The sequence below is a fragment of the Corvus kubaryi genome, unplaced genomic scaffold (genome assembly GCF_017639235.1).
Source record: "Corvus kubaryi isolate FWS band 111438036 unplaced genomic scaffold, C.kubaryi_AGA036_p1.0 split3-73, whole genome shotgun sequence".
Classification (NCBI taxonomy): domain Eukaryota; kingdom Metazoa; phylum Chordata; class Aves; order Passeriformes; family Corvidae; genus Corvus; species Corvus kubaryi.
Window position 1 is genome coordinate 37,033,953 of NW_024582091.1, and position 14,941 is coordinate 37,048,893.

At 35.0% G+C, this 14,941-nt stretch overlaps 1 protein-coding gene across 6 annotated transcripts in view; it reads right to left on the bottom strand.

Annotated features, from left to right (window-relative positions):
• The window catches only part of AHI1 (Abelson helper integration site 1), a 91,862-nt gene that overhangs the window by 12,807 nt on the left and 64,114 nt on the right, over positions 1 to 14,941 (bottom strand). For all 6 annotated transcript variants that reach the window (XM_042016615.1, XM_042016613.1, XM_042016614.1 and 3 more), the window contains 4 exons: positions 11,795 to 11,853; positions 6,317 to 6,382; positions 3,889 to 4,051; positions 2,358 to 2,458 (listed from right to left, as the gene is read on the bottom strand). In XM_042016615.1, the coding sequence (XP_041872549.1) occupies positions 2,358 to 2,458; positions 3,889 to 4,051; positions 6,317 to 6,382; positions 11,795 to 11,853 (389 nt within the window). The remainder of the gene's footprint in view (positions 1 to 2,357; positions 2,459 to 3,888; positions 4,052 to 6,316; positions 6,383 to 11,794; positions 11,854 to 14,941) is intronic.

Genomic DNA, 14,941 nt, shown 5'->3' on the forward strand with positions numbered 1-14,941 from the left:
TTGAAATTAAAATATCCTCCACATCGTGTTTCCCAGTCATTCAGATGCTTTTGAAATCTCAGTCATTACCTCAGCCTTAAACGTGTTATTAAAGCAATTAATCCCTAAGCGTACTCATGTAAGAGTGTCTTGTAGTAGTTGAGCTCACCAGGGTAACTAAGCATGGCCTAAACAAAAATTTCCTTCTACTGATAGTAGATGTGTTCCATTCCAGCTTAATGCTCCCTGATCTCGTTTAACAGCAGAAGGACAGAAAAATAAAAGAAAGAAGAGTGCATTGACTTCACATCAGGTACTACTTTGTACACTCTCTTCACTGCTCATTCTTTGCCAGTTTAATATAAAATTTTTAAATAATTTTAATATAAACCCAATAATTTTATATAAATTATAGGATTTTATATAATAATACAAGATATTATATTATTATCGATTAATAATATATGATATAATTTTTTCCAGGACCTGTTTCATAACCTTCCTCTGGACTCTTTATGATTTTGTAGTGCCTTTGGCTGCTGTGCCAAATAAAAAGCAATTTTATTGTATTTGCTTGGTTTTGGACTGTTAATGTATATTTGATTAGTTATATCCTTTGAATATCTGTAGGTACTATATAGACTACTACAAAATTCCAACTAATTATTTAATATGCAGTTAATTTAACTCAAGGTACAAGCAGAATTCGAGTAAAGAGCATTTGAATTAAACATTATTAAAACTGAGTGTTACTAAAACAAGTACTACTAGTAATACAAAAACTAGTGTTAGAAAAGTATGTCAACCACAGACACTTGAGAAATTCTAAGCAATCAAAACTAATTAAATGTTGCTTCTCACAAAGCTGAATAACAAATATTGGTTGCAAATGTTAGTAACTGTAGTTGGTGTACATAAAAGTATTTTGATACAGTAAATTTACTAGATTCCTACCAGATTAAAACAGAAAAAAAGATATGGATAACAATGACCAAGTCTAACAACAGTAGCACTTGTCTCTCTTCTAATCTAGATATGAGTGAAACTGGGTGATTATAACAACATATTCCCTCTGGGATATTCTCCTTGCCTCTAGCAAAGTAGACAATTAATGAAAGAAATCTTCAGTAATGTAATTTTTTCCATATTTATTCTAGTCTGCCTTTACAGAAGCATCTAGAAGTAATGCACCCTTGTCTTTCCTGGACAATGGTTTGGCTAGGAGTTTCTCAGCTACAAAGAGGTAAAGGATACTTCAGATTAATTATTACTATTCAGTGTAGTGATTTATTCCATTTTCCAAGTATAGTTAGGAACAAAACACTTCGTAATTCGATTTATAGCAGTTGGCTTCAAGAAGGCAGCTGGCTTCAACAAGATCACCAAGTGAGTAATCTGTACTCTATATTATTAAATGCTACCTCTCTATATTCACTGACTAAAAACAGAAGCTGCATAAAAAAGGTCAATAGAAATAGCCTTGAGTGTTTTAACCTTGAACACTGCAATGTCTTTTCTAGCCTAAATAATTCTATGATTCTATACACTACGGAGCAAAGAATAGATCAATCATCTGAGAAAAAGTCCCCAAAAGTTGCAACTAAGCAACATAGAATATGTTCAGAGTCTTCCAAATCAGACACAAAATACTGGATTCAATTTTAGAAAAGTACATGGAAAAGTCAAATAATTTAAAAGAAATCTGAACACCACTTTTTAAGTAGTTGTGTTAGTACCATTTCAGTAAACGAACAGTTGTGGAAAGCACACTTATTAAGGATACAAACATTTCAAAATAAAAATTTCTTAAATTCACACTTGTTGAACTAATTTTTTATTACTTTTTTTCCTAGAAATTATCCCATGCTTTAAGACAATCATCAGTCTTATTTCACAGAAGGGAAACATAAGCATGCAAAGTTTCTAATCTCCTGGAGAAGTGAGTGTCAATTGGCCTCCTTTGCACATAGCAGAATCTCTAAAGGTGAGGTAAACATCAAATGTCTATTTTTTCCTGGACTGAAAACTGGGCCCTGTTTCTTTGTTCTTCTGTACATACTGTATATTCTGACTAACTAAAATCACAGAAACAGGAATGCTTATGCACACATAACTTCTGCAAACTTGGGGTCAATGGGAGATTTGCCACTCATTACAATGGTGCAAGTAAACAGAATATCTAATTGCCACATGATGGAACAGCTGATTCCACACAAGAGAAATATTAAACTTCTGCTGAAAATCTACCTGCTTGCCTGGAATGAGATGTACACACAAGAAATTTTTACATAAAGCATCAAAAATTAACACAGTCCATGTGGCACACAAAAGACATAACCTACCACTACTTACACAATCCTTCCTTCTCAAATTATTACCTTATCTAGAGTCAGAGAACCTTCTTCTGCTTCTGTTGGTCCTTCTGGTAGGAGAGGAGCAGAATCTGGTACTAATCCTGAAGGCTGTTCTTCATATTCTTCTGAAAAGAGGAACCATAATTCTCCATTATTAGAGCTATGAAAGAATTTATGTGAACCACCATGACATTACAATCTAACCAAAAACAGGATGTGAACGAAAACAGGTGAAAAATGTTTGAAGGCAACTGTTGTACGAGAATTTATGAAAATTCTCCCATAAACCTTTATTTATACTCATAAGTTTAGATTTAAATGTGATTTATATGTTCATTATTGTATAAAGGCATTCAAACATCTACCTAAGAACAAAGTCCATACTGTTAGCAAGCAGGTGATACGTAACAAATGTATCATACACATTTCTTTTGATTCAATAATAGGATGATCACAAACTGAAATAGCAAATTATAAACCAGAGACTTTATTTCACAGTTGGACAACTGCCTCAAAAATTTTGTTTACTTTTTTGTTGTTGTTTGTTTTTCAGAACATTTTTTTTAAGGCCTTCACTGAAGACTCTTCCTACAGACTTCTCTCTGGGTTTTATTGCAAGGAGGAAAGGCAGGGGAAAATGCAATGGATGTACAAGGAGAAGGCAAAAGGGAAGGGCATCGTAATTCTAATTAACTTCATCAAGTGAGAACAGTGTTATCTGCAAGTGTTTTTTAGGAAAAGAGGCTTAAATACTAGATTTCACTTTAAAGACATAGGGAGGAACTAAAAAATGGGGGAAACCATCTTGAGAAATTTTGGGTTAAAAGATTTCTAAATACCAGTATAACTGATAGTTTGATAGTTTAGGAAAGCAAATAATTTCTTGTACTATGTAACCACAGGCTGTGTCCACAAGCTGAATATTTGCAACTGCCAGCACACTGAGCATCTTTATAGCAGTGGACTTAGTAGGATTGCTTCCTATGTTATTTGTTCAGATTCATCTAGGTTTGTCTGTAATCAGTTTAATCAAAACTGTTTTAATGAAAAGAACCTGGTAGCAAGTTCAATGCTCAGATGTGAGATCTAACCATTACCATTCTTTTAAAACTTCATACTGAAATCCAGTTATTTGGGAACTGAACATTTTCCATTAGAGCAGGGGAAAATTAAGAGTCTGTACGAAAGCTAGATCTAATGGAAATTGCCTAAGAGAAAACCAAGATGTTTGTGAAATGCTCTGATGTGTCCTAAAACATTGCCAAGCTGGGCCTGAATTAGGTGGCTCTGTGTTAGAAGAGACAAGGGATCAATCCAGCTGACAAATAATTAAGTCAGTAATAAGCTGACTTATTCCATAAGCTGGAATGTTTAACCAAGTGCAATGGTTAGCTAACTTTACACAATTTTTGCACCACAATAAGTCATCATTATGCCACGTGTGTACTACATAAATTCCTATCTTCAGAACAATAAGCAGAACAACAGCATGGTAAAATCTTGGAGCATCAGTTAAACCCACACCGGTATACCAGGAAGACAGCAGTAAACTTACTTTCACCAGCCACATAATTAGCTGGAAAATAGCCTTGCTGTCCATTTGCTAGGCTGCCAAACCACCAGTTATCATTATCTTTGTATAACACTTGGATAATGTCACTGCGATGGATGGTTAGCTCATCTGATCGATGCGCTGTGTAGTCATAAAGAGCCACTACCTAAAAGAGAGATAAGAGCACCACAGCTTTATCACAACCATGCCACAGAGAAAAAAGCGCAACATTCACTTCCTCTTGCAGAAAAGCAGCTGAAACCAAAGCTCCACTTTGGTAAAAGCTGAGGCTGCCTCAAGTTTTGCTAATGGGATCAGGGGTGGTGGGAAAGCAGCAGGAGAGGCAAGATAAAGGACTGTGGGATTGCAGAAATGGTTAAGAACATTGAATTCACTAAGATTAGCTTCAAAACAGCAGCTGTTAGTTTTATAAGCAATTTGCTTGTGAAGCAAAAGGGAAAAAAAAAAAGCTTCATACAGTCACTTTCTCAGAACTGTTACACCACCTTCAGATCCCATTCTCTGTGTGCTCATGAAGCATATGTGTTTGAATAAATACTTCAACAGTATGACAGCTTTAACCAAGGAAAAATTTAATACAAAAAGACATTGAAAACTTTTGCTTTGATCACTCCATTTTTTCTTGTTTTGTTTTGTTCAGAAATAAGCATTTGGATGTACAATTTTATAAATTCCTGCAAAAATACATTTATATTACATTTCATGTAATGAATTTATTTGACAGTGAAACACAGTGCAGCTATACTTTTATGAACAAGAGTACTAAGAGTCATCAGTACTATGCATACTGCATATAATAAACTACTAGAAGCCTGATTTCTACCCTGAATATGAAAATATCAAGTACAATTTCTTATTTATCTCCTATGCCCTATGAACAAAAATCTGTCCTAGTGAACTCTGAGCAGAAAAGCACGAAAGGAAAACAAATAAACTGAAAAAATAAGGGAATTGCTCACTTCCCTCATCACAAGTGAAGAGCAAAATTATGACCTATTTTACACACAGAGTGCTGCTTCCCTACCTACAATCTTCACCTCATATTTCTCTACAAAATTTTAAGTGGAGGTCAGAAATGGGGATCATTAGGAGCAATAGGAGGGTTAACAGAATTGAAGGAGCCAGCAAAGTTATTTATTACTCATTACTTTTTTATTACTCATGCATGCATTTAAATTTTCAGACTGCTGAATTCCACAGTGCTTTTTATATTTGTATTTCTGCTTTGAGCAAGATGACCTGGGAGTTGTGTGTGTAAAAATATAGCCAATGTCACTTGCATTTTCATAATTCCATGCCACCAATTAAACAGATTAAATCAGTTATGAATGGGAAAAGATGGAAACGATTCTACCACTGTAAATTTTACGTGGCAATTTGTGAGATGGTCAGCACCAAAGAATTAGTATCACCACAGTTTTCAGTAGACAGGAAACTTACCTAAATATGCATTCAGCAGTCCTGAATTTACATAAAGAAGCTAAACAATGAAATGTCCTTTATCATAACTCTCCTCCCTGCATTAGGAAAGCTAACAGTAATTACTGGTGATGCTGGCAGTACAGAAATATGAACTGTAGAACAGAACCAAACTAAACCACACTAATGAGCGCCATGTCCAGTAAGAGGTGCTCTAACAGTGCCCACTTCAGTTAAGCGACAAGTTCATGAAAACCATGAGGTCACTTACAGTAAAAAACCCCCAAACCCAAAAAGGAATGTAGGAATGCAACATTAATTACTTGGCAGCATGAAGAACAATGAAAGGCAGAGCAACAACCACTTTGTTTTGCAGTATCTTTTGTAAGACACTTCTGGTGCAAATTTTGTGTTTTCTTGAAAAAATTACAAAAATTCAGTCACATGGAAACTGCCACAAATAGTTCAAAACATTTAAGCAAGTTCCACTGTCTGCCTCTCTGAAATAAGAAATTAATATACCAATGTGTCCTGTAATACAACTGGTTTAGTAAGCCTGACAATTTAAATAAAATGCTGAAATTGCCACTATATTCTCTGTTGACATATGATCAAAAAAATGACCATAACAGGATATAGGAAATGCACCTCAGAACCAAAGAAGAATGTAAACGACTCACAATTACACCTAAAGCAGTGGACTTACTTCTGGTGTGACACTCAAAAATTTGTCAAGTTCTATTTGGGTCCAAGTCCAGGCAAAAAATAAAAAAATCTATATTCAACAAAATTTTACGAAATTATTTTTCAAGATTGATATAAACCCAGCAGTAATGTAGTTATCCAGTTATGAACGTCTTTGTAAGAATTACAAAATCTACAGTAGGAAAAATAATGTCCTTGGGATCATGCTAAAAAAAGGGCACGCTTTCTAAAGCAGATACAGCGTAACAGGTACAGAACATATTGCAAAAAATTACATAATACTTACTGTCTCTTGCCCGGGTGGACAACTGTTTCCTCCTCCCACTCCGAACGCAGTCAGGCTGTCATAATTCTAGAAGAATAAATTATTTTAAATTTTAATATGAAACATTTTGCTAAATTACAATTGTTTTTCATTTCTCCTGTAAGGCAGTAAGAATTATTTGCAACAAAATGCTTTTTATAAAAAAGAAAAAGCAGAAGTGATGTTAAGCAACACTGAGTAATATTGGCTATTGGCTGGTAGATGTTTAGAAGAAGATATTAAATTTTTCAAGTATGTACACCGCATTAAAGACACAACTGGGCTAATGACTATGCAGTCCAAGCTTGTTTGCATTGCAAACACTACAGCAGACATTTAAGAAGTTGTTGCAGTGAACTTTACCTCTGAACCAGTATGCAAAAGATGCCACTTCCATATAATGAAGAATTTCAGGTTGGTCTTAATAACCAATACTTTCCATTTGATTCTAATTGTTCTATCCTTACCACTTGCTCTTCAGACTTTCAATGAATTCAAAAGAATAATAGGTATATAATGCAATAATCAGGATAAGCCTGCACCTTAAAAAAAATTAATTTCTGTAAAATAATAGAATGCTTAAACTGAAAGAAGATTCAGAATAATTATTAAAATTAGCAGAGGAACGACAAACTAGGAAACAAAAAGGAAGAGCTGGAAGTCCTTTGCTGGTATTACTTATTTTTTTTCCAATGGTCTATCTTCACCAAGGGAAACCAGTTTCCCCTCAATTTTGTGTGCATCAAAGGATACATGCTACCATACAGAATAGAAATATTACACAGCAATTAAAATATTTTAGAAGAGTCAAACATGTGCTTTGTGAAGTCAACATTTCCACCTCTAACAGATATACTGCGTTATAACTCTTTTAATTTGAAAATTTTAATCCAACATACTTCATCTTTTTCATATTTTACAGCCACTCCTTTATCTGTCTTTTTCATGAACTTCTTTATCTTACTTCTGCTTTTAAAAAACATATCTAAAATGTATTGTTCTTTTTATTTTCAATGTTTGGTTTGGTTTTTTTTTTTTTTTATTATGGTGGTCCTAGGAACATCATTACAAATTACAGAGAAAATCCTTGCAAATCCTCAGTAGAATAAATGCCATTCTTGAAAACAGGGACTCTTGCCCTCAGTGTTGTTTTAATAATTTAGTTGAACTTATCCCATATGGGAAAGAAATCACTGACTGTCCTGAAGTCCATCCAGTCTCCAGATTGTTTTGGTACTGTCTCAGTAGTTACAGACACACACAGCAATTACAGATGAACTCAGTACAAAAGTGAACAGTTGCACTCATTTTTTATCATCTACCCAAATATCTAAGCCTACCACCTAAAGAGTTCTGAATAATTATGTACATGCACAGAAGGAAAAAAAAAAGTGTAACTGCCTGATTTGATAAACAAATTTTGAACAAAGACTGGTGGAGCTGCAGTTCAGAGTACACAGCTTGTTCAGTGGTCTATTGGTAGTCAGCACTGCAGTACAGGTTTCAGCTAATTCTCATTTTCCATTCTCAAGGTTAAGAGAACTGTGCAGGCAATGTGCTTAGCCTGTGGGATGGGAGTGCCTCCTGTTGCTCAAAAATGATTCATCAGAATTATTAGCAGTATTATTTAGGTATCTAGTTCAGGTACTCATATTGCCCCATTATTATGTCTCAATCTGTCTCTCTCTTTTTTTAATAAAGTATTTATGTGGCTCTCAAACACTTGAGAACAGCTTGAAGAGAGCAAGCTGTGTGGAAATAACAAGCTAAAATCTATGAGTCACCCTGAGACTATGCTGAATGTTCTCAGACACTGCCTTAAACTTTTAAGGCAACAACAATCCAAAGAGGTGCCTCTTAAAGAGGTACTCTGAGTATGTCACCGGCTGCACACACATCTACCTCCAGCTGTGCAGGGCAATTGCCACGGCTGCCTACCACAAACACAGCTACTGCAAGGCAGCAGAGCTGCCTCTGGTGTGCCATGCCGTTCTTCAAGTAGTGTCAACTACCAGTTACACCACAAGAAACACAATAAAAACTACCGGCCTTTCGGCTCAGAAACATAATTTTTTAAATGCTGTGTCACAAGATTAAGGCATATTTTCAGGATTTCAAAAAAGCAACAGACATACTAAATGGTATGAATACATCATTCTTAATACAATATTAATGCGTCCTTTTTTTCATGCAGGATGGAAACTAGCCAATCCTTTTCTTGCACTGAAACAGATGTGGGGCTACAGCTATGTTCTGAGGAGTTGGTCTTTTTGGGAGGCAGACCATCTGTGGGAAACAGAAACAAAATGCTTGCTGAAAAAGTGTGCCATGTCACACTGACTGTGGTTGAACAAAGCTCTTAGGAGCTTTCAGCATTAAGGAACATCCTCAGTGGAAGATAAATAGATCCATCAGTTGATGCAGAGTTCTAGACCATGGAGTATCACACTGGTTATCCATGACTGACCCACTTAGGTACCCTTGACATTTCTAGCTCAAACCAAACAAAAATGTTTCAAGACGCTGATACGAAAGAGAACACTGTAAGTGAGAGTAACCTGATACATTGTTGTGTCAAGTTTTATTGATTCCTGATAATAGCCCTAATTAAAATGTTTACAGCTTCTTTTTAATGGGTCAGTTTCTGTGATTGCTCAAATGGAGGTTTTGCTTTTTTGATGCAGATGTATAGTGGCCAACAGGATTTGGGCATTAGATAGCACTCATTCCCTTAGGAGAAGGAGCACTGAGTAAGAACAAGAGATGTATCTTATTGCTGCATTTTCTGTAAAAATCTCAGCATTTCCTTTCTACTACTGAACCAATATATTTCAATTACTGCAATATCAAAATGTAAAGAAGGAAATATTGGAAAATGTGGAGTCTAATGATTCATTTAGTTTCATATGCTTCCTCCTTATATGTAAAGATATTCTTCATTGTAACAGAATAAATATACAGATTAAGTCCCACTTTAATTAACTCTTAATAACAACACTTGGAAAAAAAGCTTTTCTAAGATTAATTTTAGGCAGACACTACACATACCGAGGTGAACCCCAGTGTGTATGCCCACAGGGCCAAAGCCACCCTCCCTCCTTTTCCCATTAGCGACAGACTCAGGGACATGAAGGACAAACATCTATTTCCTGGACCCTTGACAGCAGCACTGCTTCCCTCCACTCCACCTCCCCATAGCTGCTATCTGCCAGAATGGAAGAGAAACTGGGAATATTACATATGCAAACACCCCAGAAAAGACACAAGAAATGTGTGTTACAGCTTCTCTTGTCTGTCTAGCAAATCTGTGCCTCACTGTGTAATAGCCAACATTCTGAGACTATTACCTTTCGGGGGTTTGTTTTGCTGCAGCTTTTGGTTTATGGTGGTTTCTTGGTTTGGTTTCTTTTAAGGAGAAAAAGTAAGAAATTAACTCACAGAGCTTAATTGAAAACCCCTGGTTGGCTTAAAAGGTAATATTTAAAACATTTTAAAAATTCTACAGAATAAATCTGAGATTTTGCTCCATTGTTTTCCTTTTTCCTTAGGAACCCATGGGTTAGAAATTTACTTAATTGTCTCCTCCCCTAAGAATGGTATGCAATCTCTTTATTCCAGTAAGTGAAGTTTTAAATTAAATGCTAAATAAGATGAGGCTTAAAAGAAAGCAGCTCAATACTGTTAGCACTTTTGTATTCTGTTCTCATCCTCTGGTCCAATGCAGGTGCTAGCTCGGGACATCTAACTACAAATTTAGTCTATGAGAAACAGAAGTACAAATATTAGTATTAATAGCTAAATTAAAATTATGCTAAAAGTATCAATTGGCAAGAATGATACACTCTTCTTCAGTCATAACTAATCTGTGTGGAGACGCTGTACAGCTCCTTAGGCTTCAGATGACTACAATCCTGGTTTGATTACAGTCCTGCAATATTCAATAAGCATGGGAATCTCTAATTTGTCTAGACAAAGAAAGGACCAAAACTGCACCAGGCTGCACTTTATTGAAACCTGAAATGTACAAATAGAAATCAGAAATGCAAACACAGCTGCTGTAGTAAAACCTACAAGGATTAAAAAAAAAAAAAAAAAAAAGAGAAAAGAAAAAAGGGAAAAAGATCAATTGAGAAGCATGTGAAATACTCCAACTCCTGAAATGATTCAAAACCTCTTCAACTATTCTGCCATTTCTAAATATGCTAGGTTTTGATACTAATTGCTCAATTAACCTGCACTTACATGTATTAATGCATTTATAATAGAAGAAGTAACAAATATATTCAAAACCTTAATTTAGCCCTCTCAGAAAAAACTATTTTAAATTAGCTGCTACCTAGCATTTCACAAAACAGTTGATCCTGGAAATGTCTATCAAGATTGCTGTGGTGGAGAACACTATAGTACTGGTTGAACAATTTATATTTTTCTCTAAAAAATTACATATTGATGGTTAAAAATTTGAAAACATGAAAACAGGAATCATTTAGCAACTAATACAACTGCAATGTAAAACCATGCTTTCAAAATTTCTTGGTGAATCCTATGTACCTTACAAGCTTTCCACAACTGTCTTAACAGATTCTGTTAAAAAAGGTAGGTCCAAAAAATCCTAAGCAGTCCAAAGAAAACCCCAAATTAACTGTGAAACAGCTATAAATTACCCAAGTTAATTTATGTCCATTTATAACATTTCTCTCAAAACTTAAAATAGGTGCAGTTACAACAGAATATTAAACCATGGCATTCTGTCCATGGGTGTAGGAGGATTAACATCTCCAGTACAACAGGCCCAGCTTCATAGACACACAAATGCATTCAGTATTCAGAAGCACCACTTGATCTTTCTTCACTAGTTTCTCCACGCATTTTGTGTTTAATACAGGTTCATCAAATGTATAGTTGCAATTAATAGCATTTACAGATTCTGTTGGATTTTTATTTTATTTATGGTGATCAGGAAACCAGAAACAAAGAGAAGAACAAATATAATTAGTAGAAGTTTACAATCAATATTTAATAGATAAGCAATTAAGTAAACAGAGGATAGCTGTGATTTCACTTGTTACAAGTATGAGTAAACAATGAAAACATGGTGCTGCAAAGAGAATTTAATTCCAAGGTATTGTCTTAGCTTTTCTCTCAGCTACTTATCAATGCCTGTTTTCTTAGTAAAAATAAAAAAACACAGGAGTGTGATTTTATCTTATTTATTTCTAAACAATAAGTAAAAGTAATCATGAAAAAAATATAAAGATTTGATTTGCAGATATCTGATCTCACTACCAGCTGGTCACAGCATAAACTAATTTGGCCATGTAGACAATTGGTTTGAAGATACCTCTTTTTTGAATAAAGACAGGATAAAAAAACCCACGTCTCTACAATGAGAACTTGTGAATAATGACATTTTATAGTTAAACATCAATTTAAAAAAAATGCAAAGAGAGAATTCCTTACCGTCTGTAGTCTACCCAATAGTGTTCGACTAAGAGGATTTCCTACTGGGCTGAAGCACCCTGTGAAAAGAAAAGGCTGTGAATTTTCTGCTTGTTATCCTTTTTCCATCGAATAAACCATTTTATTTTAAAATCATTATGTTAGCAGGGTGTGTTTGACAAAATTCTAATGAAAAGCAGCAGCATCTTTCAGTCACAACTATGCATCCTTCAGTCGGGAACAGTTGGAGGGTTTATTTAACTAACAGACCTGACACAAGGTTAACTAATCCAATATTTCCATTCAAATGATTTGGAGAAGTAGCTCAAGCTATGTCCACATGCCACCTCGTGCTCAAAGCTGACACTATTATCTAGGCTGTATTGCTTTTCTCTTCATTGAATTTCCAAGTAATGCATACAAAGTTTTCCAACAGAAATGATCACAAAAACTCACAAAGGAATTACTTCCTTATTTTATCTGAAAGAATAACTATTCCTATTCAGTAGTTCCCTTTGATCATCAGAGTTCCTATCACAACACATCTTGCTGTTTATTTTATTCACTCTCTACATAGCGCACTTGAACAAGTACTTGTAAATTCTTTTCTTTTCAGACTATTATGTTAACTACTAAGCTTAGGAAAATCCTTTTATCATCTATGGATTTATCTTTTTGTTATTGGTCTCCTCAGCTGTATACTTAAGAAAACATCTTAAAAAGAAAAGACACAAAAAAATCTGAAAATCGTTGAACATGACAGTGAAAAATGCTACCGCATCATTGAAGAACAGTTTCTCAAGCACAGAAATGCCAGGCAACACAGAGTTAAGCTCACTGGAATTTCTCTGTGAGACACTAGCTTTGAAACAAGTTTTGTTTTTAAAGAGAAATAAGTTCTGAAAACTCATTTTCATTTGCCACACCAAACGCCTGCTTTTGAGGAGTCCAGTACCTGAATAAAGTGGACTTTTCAGATTCAGACTCCCATGTACTGGCAGAGCTCCACAAGGAAACTTGCACAGCTCCATCTATAATACACTTTCTAAAGCCTAGTGGTTTTGACTTTCACAGGAAGTTTACTCATAAATGCTTAATCATTAAGATATTTAGACATTTCTAACTAGAATAAAAGCTGCAAGCTCAAATAACTGTAGTTAAACCATGCTCCTGCAAATCTGCATGCAACTGATCTCCTACTTGTGAGAAGTCCTAAACACATGCAATAATGGATTATTTAGCTTCATGTATGAATTAAAAACATTTTGATCTTAATAATTTCAAAAAATCTTGCATAAATTCTGAAATACTTTATTTTGAAAGGCTTAATTTGCTTTTATTACTTTTTCCCACCTCTTTTAAGAAGAAGAAAGAGATGAGAATGCAAACAATTTTCTGAATTCAATCCATCCTTGAAGACAGTAGTCCTGAAGGCAACCTTTTTTCAAAGAAGCTATTTGCTAAAACATTTGTTCAGTACTAACCAAAAGTCAGTGGCGATATTACTCCTATTGATATTGTTATCTACATATTCAGAAAGCCAGAAAACCAGATGCTACAGAGATGATAGTACATATGGATGTATTGTCACATACACATGTTGTATCAAGTCTTTGAATAAAAAACAAACAAACTGAAAATCAATAAAATGTCTGCATGATAAAAAAATTTATTTTTAAGATGGCCAATTTGAGCATGGGAATGTTGTGCCACTTTACACAAATCCATACTAAGATAAAAGATATATAAAATATTTGATAAAAACAATTGCTTGTGTATAAAAATATTCAAGTTTTAATTAAAAACAACACGAATCTGCATTTTTATCATTTCCATTATTGACCCTCTTATTTTTCTAAGGAAAACACACATTACTTCCAAGTGCTCCTGGACTGTAGGTTTATGGATGTGAGTACTCCTGTGCAGCCTCTATATTCAGCTGCTTATCAGGAGAAAACTTTATGGTTAGACTGATATTCCCAATTAAGCCTCAAAAAGGGCAGCGCAGACCTGCTACGCTGCAAGCATAGGACAGAGACAGATATGTAACTCAGAGATATAAGGAGTGCTGTATGGAATTCTAGAAGCTGGCACTGGTTCAGACTCAGTGTTTTCCGTGACTAGAAACAAAACAAACAGAAAATTCTTATTACTTTGCTTAAGGTGTAAACAGACCACAGCACACCTGGGTCCAAATACTCCATGAACATGTCTATTGGTTACCCCAAAGTAGTCTTTAGTGTTATCTTGTTTTTAGTTATCAAGCATTCCTTTAGTAGCCCCTACATTCAAAATGGCCATATTAAAAAACCCCAAGAAACAAAACAAACCCAAACCAACAAAAAAAACCTGTTCAAATCTTCCCCATTCACAAAACAAGCAAGCAAAGGAATATACATCTCTTCTTCCCCAAATGAGGCAGTAGAATTTTAAAGCAATGTTACACAGCTATGGGCTTGATATGGTTCCATGCTTGATGAAGCATGTAAATGACATCAAGCAGGTGTGACTAACAGCCTCAGCAGTGCTTGCTTTGATTCTCTCTCATCCAGGCTGTACATGCTTTTCAACAACCATAGTGAAACTGAGGTCCAGATTCCCGAAGGACATTGCCACTTGATCTAAAAATTAAGTTTACAGGACACCGTGACCTGCTGGGACTCTCACTTAGTCTGAGCTTATAGAAAGGTCATTAAATCCCTTGTAAGGTCAAGCCCAAAACCACCCCCCCCCCCAACACCCAGGGTAATCTAGACTGTCCTTTCTTAAGGAAACTCCAGAATCACAAATGGAAAAGCATTTTTATTGATGCAGATGTTTTATGTGAACTCTCCAACAATATTCTTTCTTAACACATCTGCTGTCTTCACCTTCCAAATAATATACATCTTCAGAAGCTAATCTCTACGAAAGTATCAACATTTGAATCATTGCATTTCCTACTACTCTACATTGATTCTTCAGCAGTTTCCTTTATACGGAATTTTACATAAGAACATATTATTTCTAGGAGAATTACTGTTAATGTCTAACTGCAATGTTAGGCATCTCAAGATGATAGATGCTAATGCTTCTCCTCAAATGCTCTGAATTTTCACATTGACACAATTTAACAGCAGGAGAGCTCTTCTTTAGTGCCCACATAATCCTATTGTTACAATTATGTCC